Raw genomic sequence first — 24,121 nt, forward strand, 5'->3', positions numbered from 1 at the left:
TAACCAGTATCTGCTCTGTGTTGTACCAAATGGAACCTGACACCTGTCTCAGTGACATGTTCATATCAGCCAGAATATTAGAAAGAAAATTTTCATTTAAATGTTGACAGTATTTTTAGCTCTTTATACTTTATTGCAAAAGATATAGTCTACTTTCACTGTGCTCCAGATATGCTGTAACGTATTGGCCTTGATAAGCGTCTTTAATTGCTCCTCTGAGGTGTCAGGCTCGTAAAATACCACAAGGAATGTAGGTTTTTTTTAATGGGAAAGGGACAGAATGCACCATGTCTGGACTGGAAAACTTTTAAAACTGTTTTATAAGGCTGATGTAACTGGGGCTGCATTTGGTTTACGTAGTAGAAACCTAAATATAAGTCAGTGTCTGGACTTGCGAACTCAAGCAGGACATAAGGATCAAATGAATACATCATAAATGGAGCAGGCATGAGGAAACCTGAGGAGGTGGGTGCGTGTTGGCTTGACAAGAGATGAGAGAGTCTGAAGATGCTACTAAACCCTCTTTGTTGGTGATTGCCCTCTTCCAGAGGATTTTGTACTGCACCAGAAAGAATGGAACAGATAAATCTCCAAACACAAATACTCCTCTACTGCCTGCAAAGCCAGACCCCTCAGCTTAGTGCCAATGAGGGTTCTTGCCTCTGACCTGGCTTTCTCCTGCCTCACAGAAGTGATGACATATTTCCTTTCTCAAGCCCCGTGTGACAGACAGCTGGGAGCTTTTTTATGTCTTCAGCTGTCCTAATTTTGATCTAGAGGAAAGTGTGTGTGTCTATGTGCAAACTTGAGCTTGTTTCTATGTAGAGAATCAGCCTCACCACTCCTGGTAGGAGCTGCTTTGCACATTCTGTGTCCTTTCTGGAGAGAAACCTCTGTGTGTGTGCTGTTAACAGATGTACCCAGACCTGCAGATCACCAACGTGGTGGAAGCCAACCAGCCCGTGAGCATCGACAGCTGGTGCAAGCGTGGGAAGAAGCAGTGCAAGGACCACACTCACATCGTGGTGCCCTACAAGTGCCTGGGTGAGTGCCAGGGGGCTGTGCATTCTGTGGGAGGAGCAAGCAATTCCTCCCAGGAACAACTCAGTTCCTAAGGGTTCTCTCATATCAGGTTGCCATTTCCACATCCAGCTTCCATGTTTTTCTTTCCATAAGATGGAACTCTGCCTTTCTGGAGCAGATCGACAGCTTGATAACAGCTGTGGTGGGATAATGGTGCCTGGCATGAGAAAGAAATTCCTATTCTTTCTGCAACTGCCATAAAAACCTGAAGGCTATTGTATCTGAGTATCACAAAGACACTGGGCTTTAATACTCTGATCCTATTTTTGTGGAGCTTTAATATTTTGTTGCCTTGGAGACTTAAATGCTCAGTGTGCTCAGGCTTCCTGCTGTGGTCTTGGCAAGAGATCTCTATTCTATTTCAATGACTATATTTAAACTTTGCAGTTTCAAAGAGGCCTTGCTTCTTGCAGCTGTATCCCATGTCCCCACTTTGAACTGTGAAAGAGTAGGAGATAAACTGTGATGGACTTCATGGTGCTTTGCAGAATGTCCCCACCCTGGAGTCAGGCAGCGTGTGTGACTGGTTTACCTTGTGCTCCCTGCCCCAGGCGTGGTTCTGACGCTGCGCTGCTCCGTGGCTGTGCTCAGGACTGAGCTTAGTCCCAGCTGGCTGAGTTTTTTTCAATCGTCCACTGGAAAAGGCTTGTTCTATAAGAAGTCTTAGGAGACTCTGATTGCTGGGAGCATTCATTGGGAACCAGTTTTCATAGTTGATATCCATATCTCGGGTTAACATGTGATTTGACAGAGGAGAACATCAGCAAACCTGCAGAACCATGTGGGTACTTTGTCCTGTGTTTTATACCTTCCACTACACAATCATAAAGCATTTCATTAAAAATGAAATTTAACATGGACACATCCTGGCAGAAAGGGGCTTGTCTTTATAAATGTGGAAATTTGGGTTTGGGAAGCAACCAAACCCAGCTGATTATACAGAGAACTTCTGATGGAAATAAGGATGAAAGCAAGATCCCTGGATTTATAAGGAGTCATCTCTTTCAGAAATAATCCTCCCCCAAGCCTATTCTCCAGCTGAAAAATAAGCTGATTTTAGTGATGCTGCCCTAAAATTTGATAAGCATTAAACTATGTGTTCAGGTTTTTCATGAACTGTGTCTCTCACAGTGTGCATGACTTGCACACCCCAGCCTGGGAGGCAGCTTTGCTTTTCAGATGCAAGCTGCAAGTCAGGAGTCCACATTTATAAAGCACCTTCTCCTTTAGCACTCCACAAATTGCTGGTTGTAAAAGGATCTTGTGTTTCTCTGTGATTATAGTCAAACTATGGAATTTCATTCCCATTGGTGCTTGTGTCTTCCTTGATACCTTAATGCACATTGTATCTTGGGTGGGATATAAACATACCATGTTTAGCCCTCTCCGCTTCCCTTCACCAGAGAAAGGTCCTTTGTATTTCAAAGGTGAAGAGGAGAACCCAAAGCCTTCTGCCTTCAGTCCACAGAACCACAATCTCTTGGTTTTAAAGTTTGCTCAGTTTTAGTTTTCTTATCAGGAGCATTTAAACTTTTTTTACTTTACTTATTAAACTGATAGGGAAGGAGAAAAGATTATTAACTCAAAATTCTAACTGGGCTGTTTTGAGACAAGAAAATGGGGAAAATAGCATCTCTCTTAGTTTAAAATGTAGCTAACTGCAAAGGGATGACAAAGGCCAGTTGATTCCATTATCTTCGATTGTCATCAGATAATCTGTCCCTAAACTCTCTTTAACTTCTCTGTAGAAGTGTCCATGAGCCTTTGGTATCAATACTGAGGGGTTGCAAAACACACTGGGTGTGCAGAATATTTAAAATGTATTTTGACAAGATAATGTTGAAGATTGATTGAACAAAGAATTGTGCTCCCTGGAGACTGTGAGAAAAGGCCTTTGACTTAAGAACCTTTTCTTCAGTTTTAACAAATGATTCCTAAAGCTGCTGGTCATGTATGCAGGGAATGTTGCTTTGAAACAGTTGAAGATCTTTTCCTGATCTTCTTAGAGTATCTAGTCACGCCCTTATTTTAAAATTATTGAATGTGGCATTTAAATCGGCAAGAAAGAGAGAAAAACCTCAACTTGGAGAAAATACCGTGGTTTGGATCCCAGTGTTCGCTGGGACTTCTGGGCTAAGAACAGGAAGCGACGCTCACTTAGTTCTGATCCTTATTTTCCATGTGTTGGTACCACACTGAATGATGATGGAAATTTAGGCTAAATAGCTTTTAAGTGCAACTAATACAGAGTCTGTAGAGCAGACCGATTCTTTCTCTCCCATCTTCCTCAAAAGCAAAAGTCTGGTTTTGGCACAAAGATTGTGCCAGAGCTTCCTCTTGCTGGTGAGGTTGTGGTTTTCTAAATGTTGCAATACAGCGTATTTGCTGACTTGGGTTGTACTCTGGTTTTTAGGCTGTACAGTTTTTATTTTTCCAGCCCTCTGTGTTTTCTTTAAGGACTGTCCCAGGCAGGGAATGTGCTGCAGTTGATCCTGAATTAAACCATCTGGAAACAAAACAAAACAAAACAAGACTTGCTCAGATACTGAAAACACTCAGGGCATATAAAAATTTCCAGGTTGTTTCAGCAGCAGCCAGTGTGTGAAGGAGCTTTGATGTGATGCAACTCATTTAGAAATAGGGGATTAAGTGGTTTGAAAACTTCTGTGTACAGACACAATCTTTTCAAAGACTTGAGTGAAATCTCTTCAGTCAGTTCTTTTGGTTCCTCGAACAATGGTTTATTAACTTGCACTGTAAACTTTACCTTCAGGGTCAGCAGTCAGCCCCTATTCCTGGTTTTACCGTGGAAATTCAGACTGGTTTTGTGTAGATTCTCAGAGATAATTTTCAGAACTGATGTGACTTGTTCCCATTCGGAATATTCCAACCCTTCAAGCCACATGCACGACGTGTGCTCTGGGGGGGCTCCGGTGGTGGCTTTGGGCAGGAGTGACCTGTGTCCGCTGTGTGTTTTTCAGTGGGTGAGTTCGTGAGCGACGTGCTGCTGGTGCCCGAGAAGTGCAGGTTCTTCCACAAGGAGCGGATGGATGTGTGTGAGAGCCACCAACACTGGCACACTGTGGCAAAGGAGGTAATGCAGCTGCTGGAGCAGCAGTATTTAGTCTGCACTTGGATGCATGCAGTGTTGGAGCATAGCAGTATTTATCTCTGGGCTCCTATTCCCATGTTCCAGTCAATGGACTGAGGCAACAGCAAGGAAATGAACATTTAAAAGTACTCAGGTGACTCAAAAAACCTGTGGAGCCACTGAGTTATTGTTCCCTCATGAAAAGCTGTCCTAAGTCGCTTATCCAGATCATGGAGCTAGGAACTGAAATCAGCTCTCTGGGATGCTGCTTTAACCAGTGCTTCATCCCTCTTTCCAAGGAGCTGCAGTGGGCATAGCATAGTTCCTGTTTTTCTTACACATTTTGCTTTAATGTACCGGCTGCTGCTGGGGATTTGGTTGGGAGGGTTTGCCTGGGAGCAATCTGAGTTTCGTTGAGACTGATTAGTGGAGGTTTTACATAAGAGATGGATTATCTTCTCAGGATAAATGCAGCCCGTGGTTTTGGGGTGTTTTTTTGGTTCTTTATCTGACTAGCTAAACTGCTGCAAATGCTCTGCATACCCATTTGAAGCTGGGGTAGTAAAAACAGGATCATGACAAAATGTACATGTTTTCTATTTTGTAGAAGCAACAGCACATCAATCAGTTGTGATGGTGCTGAAAAAGATGAGGTTAAGGATATTCCAGTTAAAATTCCTATTTCTTTAAAATCCTGTGGGCAAAAACCTCTCTAAATAAAGCTGTACTAGAGGAATTGCCTTTTAATTGAGGATAAACTTGTTAATGTCTAGCAAATTGAAAAATCATTTGTTTTAAATGTAGTTGGAGAACTTTTCCAGCAATATTTGGCTCATTTAAAATCCTTGCTGTAACAAAGCAAAGCACAAAAGGGTTCTGATGTGCATAATAAAGCTTTTCTTACTTCATTCTTTGCTGAGTATGACAAAGCCAAGTATTTCCTTAACTTAAGAGAGGTGTATAGACATAATGTCTGATCATAGTTTGCATTTAACTTTTTACTTGAATTATCTGATTGATTTTCATCTACAGCATGTTAAAATAATCTTGACACAAAGTCCATTTGAGCTATTATTCACTTACTCCAGTGTAAAGTTTAATAGATAACGTTTAATGAAACAGCTAGCCCAGAAAAGCAAACACCCGTTCTGGTTCTTTCAAGTGCTCTCTCCCTTGAGTTGGCACAAAATGTTTAACTGTTTCTCCTGAAGTTTGCCAGGCTGACAAACCAGCACTTGTTGGGGCCAGGGTGTGATACATTAGCAGCAGGAAGCTCTGAATCTGGGAATTTTCTGGGGATTTTTTTGCCCTGCAAGTTTCGAATCCATTTTCCTTTGATGTTCACTCCTAGGTCATATGTTGCTGTTGTGTTTTTGCTGTAAAATTTAAACCATTGGTCACATTCTTGGGACCTCTGATAGGCAAACTTGAGGTTTATCCAAAGGAGGGGCACGATGCTAAACTGACCTGGCTGGGCTCTCCTTTCAGGCCTGTCTGACAGAGGGGATGATCCTGCACAGTTATGGGATGCTGCTGCCCTGCGGGGTGGACCAGTTCCATGGGACAGAATACGTGTGCTGTCCTCAGACTAAGGTTGTGGATGAGGCTCTGTCCAAAGAGGAGGAGGAGGAGGAGGAGGAGGAGGAGGAGGATGAAGACTATGACCTTTACAAAAGGTAGGGTTCTTTCTTACTGGTGTAGGTGTTACCACCGGCTGCTTGGGAATATTTCACACAGCAACTCCCTTGTGCTGAGGGTTGAGAGAATTTCTGTACTTCTGAATTGTGTCCTGAGCTTGAAGGAGCCTTGCAGGAGGACAAGTGACTTTTTTATTACTGGGGGAGCTCAACAGCCCCTCTCCCTTCATCCTTGGACAGAGAGAGTTGGGGTCACTCAGCCTGGAGAAGAGAAGGCTCTAGGAAGACCTGAAAGCCCCTTCCAGTGCCTAAAGGGGCTCCAAGAGAGCTGCAGAGGGACTTAGGACAAGGGTCTGAAGGGACAAGACACAGGGAATGGCTTCCCTCTGCCAGAGGGCAGGATTAGATGGGATATTGGGAAGGAATTGTCTGTGAGGGTGGTGAGGCCCTGGCACAGGTTGCCCAGGGAAGCTGTGACTGCCCCATCCCTGGGAGTGTCCAAGGCCAGATTGGACAGGGCTTGGGATTGAGGATAGGGGAAGGTGTCCCTGCCCATGGCAGGGGGTGGAACGATATGGGTTTGAAGGTCTCTTCCAACCCAAACCATTCCAGGATTCTACAGCAGGCACCTCCCCCAGGGATAGGCTCTCACTTCCTGAGGAAAGCTGATGGGGAAGTTCAAGGAAATGAGAGATGTCCCGTTGCTGTGGGTGATGGGCCAATCAACAGTCGCTACATTTATTTTTCTCATCTCTAGTGTTTCTAGAACAGATGGAAAGAGAATCATTATTCTGGTACATCCCTGATCAGCCTTAACTTTACCCTCTAATATAACCATATTCTTCTAGTGAGTTCCCTACAGAGGCAGGTGTAGAAGACTTCACAGGAACAGCTGTGGAGGAAGATGAGGATGAAGATGACGAAGGGGAGGAGGAAGAGGACGTGGTGGAAGACCGTGATTACTACTATGACAGCTACAAGGTGGATGATTACAACGAGGAGACCCCCACAGAGCCCAACAATGACAAGGCTGTGGCTGAGAAGGAAGTGAGCAGTGATATGAAATGTAAGACACATTCCAGCATCCAGGCCTCTTCCTCCCTTGGGATTATCTCTGTTGGCTGTCAGTTAGTGATAGGGTTTTGATCAAGTCAATAAATGCCACTTGGAAGTTTTATTTGCCAGATAAGTTAGCAAACAGAGGAAAGGTGATGATGCTTGTGTTTCAAGTGTTGAAATTAACTCTCGAGAGCACGGGCCATATGTTTGCAGATAAACAGCAGTTCTGCTGGCAGGGAGCCCAGTGTTTGGCACGCTGAACAAGCACCTCCACCAAGGTGCAGTGATGAGTCAGAAAAACTGTATCTGCGAATTCTGGAAAATCTAAAAGAGGCATTTGGGGCACACCGTAAGTTTAAAATCCCTGTTTGGGGGTGATTATCTTGGATTTGGTGTTTTATATGAAAAGGAAGCTAGAAGTGGGCCATACTCTGCAGAGGTGGCATCAAGGTGCTATCTGGCTATTTAAGAGTGAGGAACATCCTTAGTGCTGCCTTTGCATAAACACTTCTCTTCCACAAAAGAAAGTCAGCAGCCTGGCCCAGCTTTGTTCTATGATAATATATCCTTTGTGCATTATTAAGATCCACTGCAGCTTTTGTTCAGTGGTCGGTGCCCTCACAGAGGGTTGATGGCGTGGTGCCTCAGTTATGTGATGTCCTATACTTTGTGTGTAGAAGTGTCTGTAGAGGAGAGAGGAGGGGAGAGGGAATGAAATTCAATTAGCTCCAGATCACTGAATCATTGCCAGCAGTTCTTGCATCTTTTTGGTAAAATGCCAGCATGCTGCAGATAATTTTACTTGCTGAAACAAGGCTTAGCTCATATGTGTCCAGGGCTGTTACAGGTCTGCAGGTATTGAAAGAGACTTAGAGTAGTATGACTGGGGTGCCTGTTTTGGGGGTACACTGCTTTTTTTCTCCTAGTACCACAAACGGTTGCTAATTTATACACAATATCTGTTCTCTTGCCTCAGAATAGCCCAACTGCTATATTGCTGGCTGACCATGAAGCAATCCACGTGCCATGGCTGCACAGAGTTTTAATATTTAGTGCACAGATGTTTCAAAACTTAAAAACTGAGGCTGGCATAGCGGCCATTCCTTTTGGTTAGCCTGCCTTTTCCTGTGCTCTTACACCTCCCCTGTAAGATGTGGAGTGTCTGTCCAGGCAGAATGCAGCAAACAGGACATGTTGGGATGCTTTAATGGACCGTTCCATCACATTAGTTTTATACAGTGGAGGATCTCCCCCTGGGGCACCCAGGGCATAATGCTGTGCCATCAGCAGAACAGATCCTTGCTGTTCCAGCCCCTGGCTAAAGAGAAATCACCAATGAGAGCTCTATGTTGAGAAAGAGTGAGCTGCTCAGCTCACTCCAAAGCACCATGTGCAGGCACCTCCCTGACGTTATGATGGATGCTTTGGCCACATTAAGCCCCCCAGAACTGACAGAAGCCCTTTGGTCACTGAAGGATTTGGAAGGAGAGGGATATTTATAACTGTTCATTTGTGTTGCTTTTGGACTAGCCACTGATATCCCAGCACCCCAAAGGCCTGGGACAGAAAAATAATTCTTTTGAGACAACTAATCTCTCCATTCGTGTCATTCCTCTGAAAGCAATTCTGCACCCTTAATATTGGTCAGAATGTTTGATCTTGAGCCTCAGGCCAGGGAAAAACTGGGAGACTCTGATAAACATTTCCTGCTGTTGAGGCCAGCGCTGGTGCCCCAGAGGAAGGTGTGAGGCAGAGCCACCCCTGCGTTGTGTAGGTCACTGAGCAAGGCCTGTGCTCCTCATAGCTCATGTTCTACCCCATCTCCACACAGCTGTCTGCTCCCAGGAGGCCCTGACAGGGCCCTGCCGGGCTGTGATGCCTCGCTGGTACTTCGACCCTAACAAGAGAAAGTGCATTCGCTTTATATATGGAGGCTGCGGAGGCAACAGGAACAATTTTGAGTCAGAGGAGTATTGTATGGCTGTGTGTAAAAAGATGAGTAAGTCCTGCCTCCCACTGGCCCTTCGCAGCTGGCCACTGTCTGTCTGGCGTGTGGTGTCTCCTCCTCCTTGCCTGGGGCAAGAGAGGACCCGTCTGTAGCTTCTCCCTTTGGTTCTGGTGTCTGTCTCTTTGCAGCAGTCTCCTCCTGTCTCTGCTTCCCTAGGTCCATAGGGTGATCATTCCTGGGAAAAGTAGCTCTCACCATATGCTATCTGTGCTCCCTGTTGGCTTGCAGCTCTTGCCGAGGGCTCAACTGTCCTCTTCAGGTCTGAACCTGGGACCAGGGGCTGTCTCTGACCTTGCCTAACTGGCTTTCTTTCCAAAACAAATGAAAGGAAGCCCTTGCTCCCCCCAGTCGTGTTACCATGCCTGTGTTTGACCAGTAGGTCCTGAAAAGCAGGATGCTGCTCGCTGTTCTCCTGGTAATAGGCATTTTGTTGCTATTTTAATTTTGGAAAGTATTAGACAAATAGTATAGAAATCAGATTCCCAGTTTCAGCTCAGTATGAAATATGAATCACGACTCAATCCCTGTGTTTTTGAGTGCTTGAGGTTTTTGGCACCAATTTCAACTGGCTTTTATGTCAGATGATAAAGCTACCAAAAACATTTTAACCTCCTTATTAATCTTATTGTTGAACTCCAGCACTTCCACTTCAGCTACCATTAAAGCCTTTTGAAAGGCTTTTTGTGTTATCTGGGGCTTGGCAGCCTGACTATACAGCCATAATCCTGTTTACAAAATGGGCTTCATGCAAGTGCTTTAGATTGGGCTGATCTGACTGAGGCAGGGAAAGAAAAGATGTGGATGTCAGGAGCTTTTGGGACAAAAGTTTGTCCTGTTACAGAGGGATTTGGGGTTGGGAAGAGGGTTATCTGTGTCCAAGCCTGGTTCAGAAATGCCATGAGCAGGCCCAGAATCTAGCACTGATGTGACACTGTCCTTTGCACACAAAAGTGCCTGTGTTGTATGTTCCCACTATTTTCCCCCAGTTAGAGGGAAGGTGGGTGGATGCAGGTGTGTGTTAAACTCTTCTCCTGTGTTCATGCCAAAGTGCCAGATTAATATTTTTCCGAAGCATGCTCTATTTCAATGATGTGTTGGAGGTTTTCCCCCCGAAATAACTAATACGGATGAAAGGTTGCCTTAACTGTCCCTTTCTGCCCTCCCTCAGGCAAAGGGCAACGATGGAGTGCATCATGTTTGCCATAGTTCCTCTCAGAAAGGCTCTGGGATGTGTAGTGTCTAAAACTGTAGCACAGGAGCTTGGTTCAGCACTTCCTAAACTGCAGAACACAGCGTACAGAGCCCCTGGTGTGGATTTTGCAGATGCTTGAAATTTATCTGTTTTGAAATTTTGTTTTTCCCCTTGTCGAATTTGGATGTCTTGAAGTTACAAACCATCCAATGTATTGGACAAGTCACTTTGTCACACTGAGCCTCCTTCTGTCGCTGTCTTGTCTAATATCATTGCCTGTTAGTCTTGCATGGTGCATCTGGTAGGGAAGGTAGGTTTGAAGTGTAAAATATTGGGGAGTGTTTTTGTGCAGATTTATTGTCAAAGCTCCCTAATCATATTAATGATGTCTGGAGCCAGCTTGTTAGTGAACAGCTAATGCACAGAATGTCATTTAAAACATCCAAAGCCAATGTGGAAGGGAAGAGAAGAGGAGTTCTTTATCCTGCCATCCAAGTCCCTGTTTCTGGAGCTGAGCAGTGTTCATCTCAGAACTGGGAAGGCTGAGCAGGTGCTGGTCGCCACAGTGCATGGCTGTGTTTTGGGGTGATGTAGCTGATGTTGTGCAGTGAATTGGCAGCTCAGAGATTCCAAACTGGTAGGTGGTTCAGTAGACTCAACCTGCCAGATTGTTAATGATGCAGGCGTGGAGATCCCTCTCCTGCCCTGCCCTTTGCAGTCCAGGATCCCGGGTTTCCAAGCCCTGCTGACGCTTCCCCTGTCCTGGCAGTGCCCACTGATGATGTGGATGTCTACTTTGAGACCCCAGCTGATGACAATGAGCACGCCCGCTTCCAGAAGGCCAAGGAGCAGCTGGAGGTCAGGCACCACAACCGCATGGACCGGGTGAGTGTGTGCCTTCAGCCTGGGCGCTGCTGCCTCCCTGCTGCCTGGCTTTATCTGGGCAATCTGATGGTGGAAAGGCTTCCTTTCCAGTTTCCAGCCTTCCATGTGTTTTTTGCAGTATGACCACACCATGGCAGTTAGATTTTTATTTCTGCAGTGTTGGAAGAGAGGAATTAGATTAGATTAGATGTTAGGAAGAATTCTTTACTCAGAGAGTGGTGAGGCCCTGGCACAGGTTGCCCAGAGGAGCTGTGGCTGCCCCATTCCCTTGAAGTGTCCAAGGCCAGGTTGGACAGGGCTTGAAGGGTGTCCCTGCCCATGGAAGGGGTGTTGGAATGAGATGGGCTTTAAGGTCTCTTCCAACCCAAACTATGCTGGGATTCTATGAATCATTGAGGGTACTTGGCTCGCTGCCCAGGGGGCTTAAGTTTTTAAACCCCACAGCAGCTCTATTGTGCCTTCAAAACCTGGCCAGGCTGTGCCAGGATCTGCCTGTGGAGGCAAATGAATTTGCAAAGATCAGATGTAAATTTGTCTGTTGTTGATGTCTGTCCTTTTTTTGTCCAGGTGAAAAAGGAATGGGAGGAAGCTGAGCACCAAGCTGTAAATCTCCCCAAGGCAGAAAGGCAGACTCTCATCCAGGTAAGAGTGGAAGGACCTAAAGAGGAAAGTTACTGAGAGAGATTGTAATATTCAGAGCCAAAAGATGACTGAGATGGAAGCACAGCCTTCCTGCTCTGTCAACAGCTGCCTTTTAGAGCAGGTTTGATTCAATTGCATTCTTTGTTCTTAAAGCTGGAGATGATCTGACCTTGTGCCAGGTCCTTTCCTAGACCCACTAGTAGGAAGTGATCTCGCCCTTCAAGCGTAGCGACAGCAGAGCCAAATTGTAATTTCAGACCTTTGGCCTGTTTTGCACTACCCAGTGGCCTCAGAGTCTGGTTCAGACTCAGCCCTGGCTCTGTGGACACACATTTCCTGTCGGGACAGACTTAGTGAAAACCGCTTAGACAGCAGATAAAGCTGGTTTGCTGCCAAAATGCCAATCTTGGGCCTTATGGGGGGAGTTCAGCTGGACTGTGAAGTTAATCAAGGATATTCGTGGTGTGGGATTGTTAGGGGAAGGCTCTTCTGGTAGTGACAACTGTATGAATTTCCCTCAAACTAAGTGACTGACTCCAGCTTTTCATCCCTCTTTGGATTTTATCCTGGAACACAGTTTTCTCTCTGCATTTTTTTAATGTAAGTCACTGTTTGGAACTATGTGCAAGTCCAAGAGCTTGCCATCATCTCTAGTGGAACATAACAACTCTCAGTCACGTGTTCTAGTTGGTTTGGAGATGCTATGACTTTTGGAGGGGTTATGACCTTTCTAATAGAAGATACAGAGATTTGATCTGAAGGTATGCTGATGGAAAATCACCTATGCAATATGTAAACCCTGCAAATTCAAATTAATGGCTCCAGGCTGAAGGGATCAATCCTGTTTCCATACTGCAGGGTTGAGGGAAAGAGTTGATGCTGTGTCAGTCATTCAGCACAGCCTGATCTTTATGTGCAAGGTCATTTTCCTTCTTCAGACCTTTGTAATGGCCTATGAGGGAAGTTTGGAAGGCAAATTGTCACTATTGAATTTGCAAAGATGAAGTCTTGTCGTGGTTCGAATCAGCATCTCTCCTACTCCTGTAAAGGGGTTAGACATGGAGTTTGACAGTGACTGTTAGTTCTAAGGAGTGACATGAGTGAGAGCAGGTGACCCCTGGTCACACAGGGCATTTCATGCAGACAGCTTTCTTTGTCCTAGCACTTCCAGGCCATGGTGAAATCTCTGGAGAAGGAAGCAGCAAGTGAGAAGCAGCAGCTTGTGGAAACTCACCTGGCTCGTGTGGAAGCGATGCTGAACGATCGCCGTCGGATCGCCCTGGAGAACTACCTGGCTGCCCTGCAGGCTGACCCACCACGGGTGAGCTGCTCTCCACCACATTTCTACAGCAGGACAGCACTGGGTAGGAAGTAATGTGGCAATGTCTTGATGAGAAGGTGATCTGTGACTTGCCAGGGCAGAAACTGGGAATAGGTTCCTGGGAAAGCTTTCTCCATCGTGGCAGTTTGTGCTGCAGACTTGGCAGTGGGACTCCTAATTGACTCGCTGGTGAAAAAGCCCTCTACTTTGTTTGGTGTCCGTAAGGCACAGTTCAGAAGGCGTGGTGTTCTCAGTCAAAAAGGCTTAATTAATAAGTGTTCTGAGTCAAAGAGGCTGGATTTGAATATGTTCTGAGTCAAACAGGCATAATTTAAAGAGAAAATATCTAAGAGGTGAGTGTAGGTGACAGATCTGTCCAACACCAAAGCAGGCTCCCATCTGAGGTGCTGTTTTCAGCTGTGAATCTGATTTGACTCCCGTGGGTTTGAGCTGTTCCCTGCTCCCCTCCCCAGCCCCACCGCATCCTGCAGGCCCTGAAGCGCTACGTCCGTGCCGAGAACAAGGACCGGCTCCACACCATCCGCCACTACCAGCACGTCCTGGCAGTGGACCCCGAGAAGGCTGCACAGATGAAGTCCCAGGTGAGGAGGTTTCATTTTCACCCAGCCCTGGCTGTCAGAGGCTCTGAGAGCCCTGTGTTGTTGGGTACTATAGCAACATCGCCCTTGTGCAGAGCTTTCCCTCTCACCAGATACACTCCCTGCACAATTTTCCTTGGTGCTTGACTCTGTAAAAAACTGAAACTCTGATTTATTTTGGCCACAATGACAAGTCAAGGGATTTAGAACTAGTTCAGTATCGGTATTGTGTTTCCTTTTATAAAACACCCGTGAAATTATTTGTTGAGAGGTTGGTCTTCCTTGAACATCCTTCCTCACGCCCTCTAAGACCTCATGTCTATGTTCCTTTCGTTAGGCTTGTTCTTCACTGTACTGGGGGGTTGTGGGAATTGTGCCTCTGCAGAGTTATTGCCTGGTTTGCAAAGCATAATACGTAACCCTTTCCAAGCACTTGATCCTTGTTGTTAACCTTATCACAAGTCTTGTTTTGATGTGTGTACGTTGTGCTGTTGCACTATACTGTACTCCTGAACAGCTAGAAAATAATTTTCCTCCTACTGGGTAGTGTGTGTGAATGTGCTGCTTGAAACCTGGCAAGAATAGTTACAGATACTCCACAAATCTTTGGAATTACGTCCTGACACTTGTTTTCACTTGTTTTAAAATGGTAAAAGGTTATCTAAAAGGTCCAACTGATTCAAAATTCAAATGAAGAATGGCCTGATAACATCGAAAGGTCTGTTCATAAGGGCTCAGAGAGAACTGACTGTCCAGTCGCAGCTTTAGGAATGTTTTCCCAGTTGAAGTTTGTGGTTGATATGCTGCTTTGGAATATCTTTGAATTTTGTAATGTATGAAATATAAGGAGAAGGGAAAAGAACAGAGAGCTGCAGGGAGACAGTGTAGTAGAGCACATCCAGTGCTGCCAAATGGAAGAAATAAGCTGAGGAAAAATGCAATAAAAAGTGTATAACCAGGAGATGGAAATATCCTGGGTTACGAGTAGGACAGGGAGGGGCAGAGCAGTATCACAGTGATTTTCTAGAAGTGAACCTCACCCTTGGAGGTGCCAGGTCCCATGGGTGTCACCTTGTTTCTGGGTACTGGCAGTGAACCTTCTCCTCGTGTCTCCCGGGTTGTCTCCCACTGGCTGTGTGACTCAGTGTGATCCTCCCTCGGCTGCACATCCTCAGGAGGGGTGGGGCACTTACACTGGGCAGAGCTGACCTTTTGCTCTGGATGCAGATCGCCTTTTCGGAGACACATCAAGCACAGTCCACCCCAACACTCTGTTCTGCTGCCAGAGCCCAAGAGAGAGTGTGTGAACTGCATTCTTGTGCTAAACCCTGAGCAGTCCTTAATTCGTTCTGAAGGCTGCAGTGTCAACAGATCGACATGAGAGGGATGTGGGTGGTACAGTTCAATTGCCATTCCCTTAACTTTTCAGCTGCACTTTAAGCTCCTCAATCGATTCCCTTGATTGACAAGCTGCCACATGTAAAATTAAATTGCTTTCATCCTTGCTCTTAAAGGTCAGGCACACATCAGACTGTAAAGCAGGTCCGTCCAACTCCTTGGGTTTTTTCAATGTTGGGCCGTCCATATAAATGTTCTCCAAGCTCTGTGTGATCCTTGATTATGCAGCACCCTCTTCAGGTCAGGCCTGACTTCACCACTGGGCTTACTGTGCTTGGGAGGAGCAATTGGAGGTTGCACACAGTTCGAATGTATTTCTCAAATGAAGGGAGAACACTGTTGCCAGTGAGTGGGTGTCAGACAAATGTAATGCCACCGTTGGTATGAAAGGCACCTTTGTTCTGAGACCAGAGTTGATAAATAATGTTGTGTACTCCCTTTGCCTGTATTTTTTCTAGCAGTCAGGGATGATAATCCATTTAATAAAGCACTTGCAGCTGCTGCAGGAGATGAATTATGACCCTGTCTGGCATATGGGAAATACCAGCCTCGGTGGTATTTTGGTGTTTCCAGTGGAGAGCTGGTTACAAGAGTCAGCTGAATGCTCTCTCTTACCCCCAGCACTTCCCAAAATACTGAGAGCAACATATACAGATGGCCAGTTCCAGGGAAGAGTGATGTGGTGGAGAGCTCAGTCAGAGAATTGATTAGATAGCCCTGTGTCCCATGGCAGACCCACCAGTTGTAGATATTTTATTAAGCAAGGGAAGAACTACGAAGTGACTGACAGTCTATGCCTACTCCAACACACTCTTGTACATCTGCAGGTGATGACACATCTCCATGTGATCGAGGAGCGGATGAATCAAAGCTTGTCTCTACTGTACAAGGTACCATATGTGGCTGAAGAAATCCAGGATGAGATTGGTGAGTGTGTGTACCAGTTCATATGCTGTGTTAAGACTCCAAGCTTTTATATCCAGTGGGCTCCCAAATGACTGGTAGCTCCTTTGGGGGGATGCCCTTGACAACAAGCACTTGGGCTTAGGCGTAGGTACCACAGGGCAGACACTCTGGGGTTTGTAGCACAGGCAGTGAGAATAGCTTGTTCCCAAGAACTTTCACTGTCTCCATTTAAAAAAAAATCAACAACATTCAGAATAGCAAAGCTGTTTCTCTAAGGGAGGTGAAAAAGGTCCATAAAAATAAGCAGATGGTTTCCAGTTTTATAGTTTAATCCCATCTTGCCAAACTCTCTTGCCACATCAAGTCTCTTGGCCCTTATTTGCATGTATTTCTAACAAATAAGAGAATTTACTGAGAATTCCAGATGAGACTTCAGAGCCTGCAAGATAAATAACCTGGCAGCCTTGAACATGTTCCCCTGCAGCTCTGCCTCAGCGAGGTTCAAACCATCTGCCCCTCTCTGTCCCTGCCAGGCTTCGTGCAGTTTGTGGAATAATTTCTCTTCTTCCTTTCAGATGAGCTGCTCCAGGAGCAGCGTGCAGACATGGATCAGTTCACATCCTCCATTTCTGAGTCCCCAGTGGATGTCAGAGTGAGCTCTGAGGAGAGCGAAGAGATCCCCCTGGATGGCAAACCCTTCCGCCCATTCCAGGTGAAAACCTTCCCAGCCGTGCCCGACAGTGAAGGTATGTGCAGCTGGAAATCAGGCTCACTGGTGTGGTTTTGTAGTCTGTAGGCTCAGCTGGAACAGAGAAAGCTCCATCCTTTTGGGTGATGTAAGAGTAAAGCAGTTGCCCCAGCAGTACCCTCAATCTGTCCATTGGAGAGGCAGTGCCACTCTGAGCAGTGCCACTCTTGATTTTCTGATTCTCCTCTTTGCAAAATTGTCCTCTCTCTTTTCATTTTGCAGCAAGTATTAAATTTTTCCAGTGTGGCTTGACTCTGAATTTTCAGTCTTTAACCAAAATGCTCTCATGTAGCATTAAGACTTTGTGCCGTGACCTGCTGAATGGCTGCAGGAATTCTCTTTATTTTTTTTTTTTTAAATACATATCTCTATTTTGTTGACAGCTGACGTGTGCGTGTGTAGGTATTTTAAAAATGCTTGAACAGAGTCCTGAGCTTAAAGAAAGCTGTAGACTAAAAGCTTTTCCCAGGGTCTGAGTCAGAAATCATGCACAAGCCTTTTTTCCTTTCTCTCTTAATCTCCTTTCTCTGCTATTTTTGTTTTTGTTTTCCCTCCTGCTAGATCCTCAGCCGGATTTGTACCATCCAATGAAAAAAGGTTGGTTCTAAGCTGCTCCCTCACAGTGCTTTTAATCACTCTCCTACCTCCTCAGTGTGTCCGATAGCTTCATTTTAGTTCCATGCTCACCTTGGTTTTCATTTCCCTGCTCTCACTTGGATCAGTAACGTTCGATTTGCTTGTCTAGGGCTAGAGTTAAAGAAATTACTTAGTCTGAGCATCTAATTATGTGTGTTCCTCCCTGATGGGCTCACAAGAGTCTTGGAGTGTGTGGAGGGGCTCCTTTGCCCTGGAGAAATGTGGCGGTGTGTCTGCAGCCCTGTGGTACTTTGCACCTCTCATGTGACACTGCTCAGATTAAACCTTGCCATGCTGGTGGAGTCCAGAGGCTTTTGTGCCTCCTGTGGAATCTGTGCTTGATCCCTGATGACACCACTAAACCAGGAATGAGTGTTTTCTTTCCCAGCTAAATGTCCTCACAGGGTGCAGCTAGTCTGGGACAGATAAATTAGGAGTTTCCTCCTTCGTGTCTCCTCAGCATCACCTTTTCACATGTAGCATCTCTCCATACCAGCAAAGTCCATGTGATTATCCATTTCTCCCTTAGCTCGGTGTTAATTCTGCAGTAACTCAGTGCCTGGCTAAAAACAGGCTTTAAGAGCAGCATAGAAATATTGGCATTAAATCAACATGTTGTTTAGCAACACAGTCTCAGGTAAAGAGCAGTAGAAATGTGAGACTCTTGCAGATCAGTGCTACATGTGGTCTGTGTGAGGAGTAAACCCAGTGTTTTAATCTGCCTTTGGCTCCAAATACATAGTGCAGACCTCAAAGGAGAGCAAAGGATTTTGCTAATAACCATTTCACATGAGCACAAATAGTTCTGTAGCACCATGAAGACCAGATAGCTTGAAACTGTTCTCATTATCCTGCTTTTCGTTACAAATGTAAGTCACCTTCATCCCTCTTGTGGAACAGTGTACAGCTGATTCAGTGTGCTGAGTACTCTGGAAAGAATTGGGATGGCCTTTAGTTTGATTTTATCTGCTAGATTTTTGGACAACTGCTTTGTTGACTTGAAGATGATAAATTTTAAATTTGTGCTAGTTCTCCCCGTTGGAGTAAATGTAAGAGTTTCTGATGACCTGAGGACAGAGTTCCTTCTCTTCCTTCTCTTTTCATTGAATTGCTTGAGGGCTCTGAGGGAGTTTTGGGATTGTTTTTTTTGTGCAGGTGTGTGGGGGTTTTATCCCCCGGGAAGTATATAATTTAAACTGTGCCTTTGAGCTACATAAGGCTGGGTCTGTTACTTTGTACAGCACTCTGAGACCAATAGCAAAGCTGAACTTCCAGCCCTGGAGACTGTGCTGCCTTGGCTCCAGAGACTGGAATGAAGCAGCCACAGGCCAAAAGCTGACACAGTAGTTCTGTGCAAACTGTTTGTGGCCAGTGTCTCCTGAAAATCCCAATCATTGATTTCCACAATAACGTGACCTACTTCGACAGCCGAGAGAAGTCAGACTGGCAGCCTTGGCCGTGCCTGGAATCTGATTACTGCCTCCAGAGAAAAATGGGATACACTAAAACCCAGGATGCCTCGGAGTTGGAGCGAAACATTATTTCCGTGGCATTTTCAGGCAATAAAAGCTTGTCACTGTAAAAAGTTGCCTTGGAGCCAAGTAACCTTTCCCTGCAGCTCATCAGAGAGCACGCTGCCGACTTCAGCAGCAGTTGACATAATGTCTTAGGCAACCTGCAAGCTCAGCAGCCCGTGCAGAGGGGTTTGCAGTGACCAGCAAAGCCTCAAGTGCTGTAGTGGTGTTTCCCTCCCCTCGTGCTCCTCATTGTAAGGATCCCACTGCGCGTCTGAGGCTTGGCTGTCCTGCTTTTGCACCCGTGAGTCACAGGTGTGGTGAAGGACGCGACATTGTCCCTCCTGACAGTGGAAAACTGGTGTTATCTCAACATGCTGTGTTATGTGAGGTCAAAGCAGTTTGCATCAGACTCTTCTCTTATTGATCTGGTCTATTTATAAACTCTTTGGATCAAAGCAGTTTATGCAGAGCAGCTGCCTTCTGTTAATTGATGCCCTTCTCTTGAGCCTGTGCTAGTTCCAGCCTGGAAATGGGGGAATGATGTCCTGGTACAAAGTCTGCTGTAGTTCTCTGCTCCTCCCTTGCCCTGGGATTTATTGTTTCTGGGCCTGTGCCAGATATGGGACAGCCGCTCCTTATAGAACTGAGCCGGGTGACCTTGGAATTCTCATTCCTGAGGCTCTTGTTGGTGTGCCTGACTCCAAAAGGATGGGTGATGCTGCCTGTGGGAGTGAAGGCATTCCCTGTGTGCTGGCTCTTGGCAGAGGGGTGTGTGTGCACTTCCATCCCGGGGGTCCCAGTGAGGTGCTGGTGACCCCGGGGTGACACTTGCAGATGTCACTGTGCTCACAGTTTGTGTTACACCTTGCCTGGGGCCTTCTAACAGCAGCACTTAGTGCAGTATGTCTGCATTGACACTTCAGCCTGGTTTTGGTGAGTCCTGTCTGCTCCTCTCATTGCCACCTCATTTCCTCTCATTAACAGCCCCCCCTAATCACTTGTCACTGTAATGTAGCTTGTGAGCTCCCTTCTGACACAGCAGCATGAAGACAGGTTAATACTCAGCGGTTAAACACGAGCCATGGCAGCTCTGCAGATATAAGTGACCCTCCCAGAGTGTCCTGGGGGCTGATGGGCTCTCCTTGCTCTTTTGGTGCAGGTTCTGGCATGACTGAGCTGGACGGGCTGATTGGCGCTGAAGAAAAAGTGATTAACAGCAAGAACAAAGTGGATGAAAATGTGGTGAGCTCTCCACCTTTATTTTGGGAAGCCAAGCCTGCCGTGGACACTAATTAATAGCAGTGGCTTGTTTCCATGTCTTGTTCCTGCTCACAGAATGTCAGTGTGTTCATTATCCATCTGGTGTGGGGGAGTCAGTTTGTGACTATTGTAGGCTCTTAATACTGATCAGCATCAGAAGGGTGGGAGGGGGAGGGAAGGACAGCTCAAGATCTTTGGCAGTCTGAGCTGGAGAACTCTGATTTAGGAGCTGCTTTTCCCAAGCAGAGACCTTTTGATGTCCCTTTATTTTCATAGCTACCTTGCTGTGTGAACACACTGAGTGCTGGTGTATTCTGTGTTCCCACCTATTTGTCATGGCAGGAAAGGCCTCACCTTCCTCTGAAGGCAAGTGGCCCAGCAGGTATTGGCTCTGTCTACAGTGCAGAGAATTCTCGAGGTTCTAGTGGCAGCTGCTGTGCCTCAGTTCCCTGGGCTTTAAAAAATAAAAAAGTCACCTTCTGACTTTCCTTTCAAAAAGCCATGTGTTAGATCTTATACAGAAATGCTGGCTCCAAAGTTAGGACCTACTTTTTTATTGTCTTTTTCTTTGGGGCTTTAGTTTGAGGTAGTCTGGAGGTACACAGTTGTGGTACTGACTCTGGTGGCTTCAAGTGGTGGGGAACATCCCACACTGTTGAGACCAGGGCAGAGAGAGATGGTAGGTGGTTCTGAGCCTTTGCTAGTGTTCATTGAAGGTCTCTAGTCTGCCTGCCTCTTCCTTTTCCACCCTGTTTTGTGTGGCTCCTTTCATAAAACACTTTCGGCACCATTTTCAGGTAATTGATGAGACCCTTGATGTGAAGGAGATGATTTTCAACGCGGAGCGTGTTGGTGGGCTGGTGGACGAGCCGGTATGTGTGTACAGTGATCGGCAAATTCCAAGCTGGATTTTGATTCCCATGCATTGCTGAATTTGGGTTTTGGTGCCTGGATGCTGCTCTGGGAGGTCAAGCAGAGTGGAATAATTTACAGCCCTTCTGCATAAAGATGTAAACAACGAACACACGTTGGATACTCACCTGGCTCTTACTGCAAAAGTGTTTTGTGGGATAGGGAGTTGATGTGGGTCAGTGCCTGCCCAGAGGCACTAAGGGGGGGAAAGAATTCTGTATTCATTATCCTTTTGCTGGAATGTTTAGGGGTGGAATATATACACTGTCCAGTTTATAATGAGTCATGTCTTGATACCACAGATGGTTGAAGACCTTATTAGTGACCACCATTTAGATTTGTGTTGAGCATCTCCCTCATGGCTCTTACTCAACCTGCTCTGTTGTTTTCTTCCCTCCAGGATAATGACAACTCCCTCCGTGATGATTTCAGCTTCAGCAGCAGTGCCCTGATTGGGCTGTTGGTGATTGCTGTTGCCATAGCTACTGTGATAGTCATCAGCTTGGTGATGCTGAGGAAGAGGCAGTACGGGACCATCAGCCATGGCATTGTGGAGGTGAGAAACAGCTCCATAACCAGGGATGAAAATAGTCAGTGCTGAATCACATGTTGTGTGTGGGGGGCGAAGATGGCAGAAGCTGCCAAGCCATGGACAGCTCTGCTCCTGCTGGGTGAAAATTAACTCTGTCGCTGCTGACACTGTCACTGGTGTGCAGGGGTCAGTCCCCGGCGTGCCGTGCTGGCACCTGGCACTCACACTTACCACCAGGATTCAATTAGGCTTCCTGGCTGGCTCAGGGCAGGATTTAGCAGTAAATGAGCTTTTCAGGGGTTATCTTTAGCAGGGCAGTCTGTCACTCAGTCCGTAGCAATTTGTCCTCCTGGCTAATGGCAGTGACTATTAAGATGGGCTGAACACTGAGGAGCAGCTCCTTCCTTGCACATTTCTAATGACAACTTAATGGAGTCCAGGGAAAGCTGCTTTTCCCTTTACCCAACTGATGCAGGAAATCATAACGACCTCTTTAATGAGAAAAGTGGGTCCCTGATTTGTAGCATTAACTGGGTAGTAATGACAGATTTGTGAGAACATCCCCACAGAGGCTCGACTGGGCAGGAGGCACACAAACAAGCAAGTCGGTAAAGCTAATTAATTTTGCAGCTTACCTTTTTTCCCTGTTTACTGCTCACCATGTTAGTTATTCAGTGTTTGTCATCTCTTATTCTATGGAATAAATGCTGGACGTGCCTCCTGTGAGCAGTAACGTGGTTTTTCCTCAGGTTGACCCGATGCTCACCCCGGAGGAGCGGCATCTGAGCAAGATGCAAAATCACGGCTACGAGAACCCCACTTACAAATACCTGGAGCAGATGCAGATATAAGAGAGATGAAGATACAACAACCCTGACCGGGAAAGGTGCAGGGCGGAGGGCCAAAGTGGTCCAGTGTTTTGGATCAATTACTGACCAACAGTTGCTTCGAGAGGACTTCATCTTACATTCAGAACTCCTGGATCATTAAGACTATAATTACTACTGTAGAGTTGCAATTTCCATTCTTTTAAATGGGTGAAGAAATGATAATATAACAATATGATATATAAATCTCCTTAAATGGGAAAAACGGATCTATTGCAGATATTTGACTGATATGTAGTTTTCTTTTTTTTTTAAAAATAATCTAAAAAATACCAGTTCCATTGTACTGTTGTCCGTTACAAGCTCTATATATATAAAATGGGAAATGTTGATTTTTATTTCTGATAGACCACCTGTATATTGAGGGTCGTTTGTACCAACCCACCTTGTAAAAAGGAGACAGTTGTGGCTCTTCAGTCGTTTTGGCTTTTATATGTAAAGCAGTATTCTTTTTTCCTTTTTTTTTTTTTTTTTAAGAGAATTTCACTGGGAGTTGCAAAGAGATTAATTTAGGGATAGGAGCTATGACAGCATAAGCAAGGAAGCAATTGGGAATGGTAACTAGCAAAAATCCTTATAATGAAAAAAAAAAAAGGAAAAAGAGAAAGAAAAAAAAAAAAGAAAACCCCCATCCTCATATGCCAGTGGTGTGCACCCTGCTGCTTAGCAGCTCGGGCTCTAGGAATCAACACTCCCTGGAGGCAAGGAGTTAAAAGGCTTCTAGCATCTCTGTTTATAGCTGTTCTAGTGGAATGTTAGAACATGGTTTGTGCATACAGGGGTCTGCACATTCCCCTTCCCGATTCAGTTCTGCTCTAGAGTTGGAAGTTCCTGGTATTGAATTGAAATCCTTTGTTCGCAGTCAGTTTCCTTCAGTACTCACCTGGCATTAACAGCCCCCTCTTGCTACTACTTTCTAATTTCCCCAGCTCTCCTGCCTCACCAACATGGTAAGTAGTTAAGAGCCGCAGATTTTGGAGCCTTTGCATCTCTCTGGATGACGTTGGGCCCTGGGCACAGCTCTGGGTGTTTGCCCAGAAATGACAAATCACTGCAATAACCGGGACCTTGGGAGCTGATGAACACGGAGCTCACTGAGCTGGGGAGGGAAGAGAGACACCTTGGGAAAGGGATGCTGTCTGCCTGCTGTAAGGGAAATGGGATGCATAGGCCCCTAGAAGACCAGAAGGGGTATTGTTCCACTCACCATCATGTCTTTGTAATGCTTGTATAGTTGGTGTTAATGCTCACGGCTTTTTTAAATCTGGAGGTTCTGGTAACCTGTGGTGTATTTTTTCTATTTTTCCTGTGACTTTTATTTTTTCTTCCCCCTTCTGTGTCTCTTCCCACTATGCACAGATTTACCTGCAAACTCCTTGGTGTGATCTGTGGGGAATGTACAAAGTTTAAACACATCAATAAACACTTTAACTTCCAGACTGTTTCTTCTCTTTATTCTCGGGCTCAGTTTGTTCTCCCTCCTCCCGCGGTGTCCTACTGAATCTACAGAGACCTTTCCCTGCCTTCTCAGTGAGGACTGTGCAGGTATTGATGTATAACCATGCCTGGATTCTTTAGTGGTATTTGCAGGTCCTTTGTGGAGAGAAGGAGGTGGGATCATAACCAACTCTCTGGACCTTGAGTAGATTTACAACAAACTGGAGCACAGGCTGGGGAGATCTGGGATTGCTGCTTGTTTCTGGCTGTTTGGGGAAGATCCTGTGGAAGGTTCTCCTCATTCCTGGGGTGCAGGTGGCCGCTGGCACAGCCTGTGGGAGCGAGCAGAGCCAAGGCACCCTGTGGTGACA

The 24,121-nt window shown here is 45.8% G+C and overlaps 1 protein-coding gene across 7 annotated transcripts in view; it reads left to right on the top strand.

Moving 5' to 3' along the window:
• APLP2 (amyloid beta precursor like protein 2) overlaps window positions 1-23,750 on the top strand; it is a 46,054-nt gene extending 22,304 nt beyond the window's left edge. The window contains exons 3-18 of one of the 7 annotated variants that reach the window (XM_027740525.2): window positions 915-1,044; window positions 4,065-4,177; window positions 5,663-5,850; window positions 6,660-6,877; window positions 8,702-8,869; window positions 10,840-10,955; window positions 11,523-11,597; window positions 12,760-12,918; window positions 13,392-13,520; window positions 15,743-15,842; window positions 16,397-16,567; window positions 17,131-17,166; window positions 19,882-19,964; window positions 20,780-20,854; window positions 21,295-21,450; window positions 22,176-23,750. In XM_027740525.2, the coding sequence (XP_027596326.1) occupies window positions 915-1,044; window positions 4,065-4,177; window positions 5,663-5,850; window positions 6,660-6,877; window positions 8,702-8,869; window positions 10,840-10,955; window positions 11,523-11,597; window positions 12,760-12,918; window positions 13,392-13,520; window positions 15,743-15,842; window positions 16,397-16,567; window positions 17,131-17,166; window positions 19,882-19,964; window positions 20,780-20,854; window positions 21,295-21,450; window positions 22,176-22,277 (2,019 nt within the window). In that variant the 3' untranslated portion in view covers window positions 22,278-23,750. The remainder of the gene's footprint in view (window positions 1-914; window positions 1,045-4,064; window positions 4,178-5,662; window positions 5,851-6,659; window positions 6,878-8,701; window positions 8,870-10,839; window positions 10,956-11,522; window positions 11,598-12,759; window positions 12,919-13,391; window positions 13,521-15,742; window positions 15,843-16,396; window positions 16,568-17,130; window positions 17,167-19,881; window positions 19,965-20,779; window positions 20,855-21,294; window positions 21,451-22,175) is intronic. The other 6 variants (XM_027740526.2, XM_027740528.2, XM_027740529.2 and 3 more) reach the window with 6 other exon arrangements.
• Window positions 23,751-24,121: the final 371 nt, after the last annotated feature.

This window comes from Pipra filicauda, unplaced genomic scaffold, assembly GCF_003945595.2.
Source record: "Pipra filicauda isolate LSUMZ 115617 unplaced genomic scaffold, ASM394559v2 scaffold323_size1005334_pilon, whole genome shotgun sequence".
NCBI classification, from domain to species: domain Eukaryota; kingdom Metazoa; phylum Chordata; class Aves; order Passeriformes; family Pipridae; genus Pipra; species Pipra filicauda.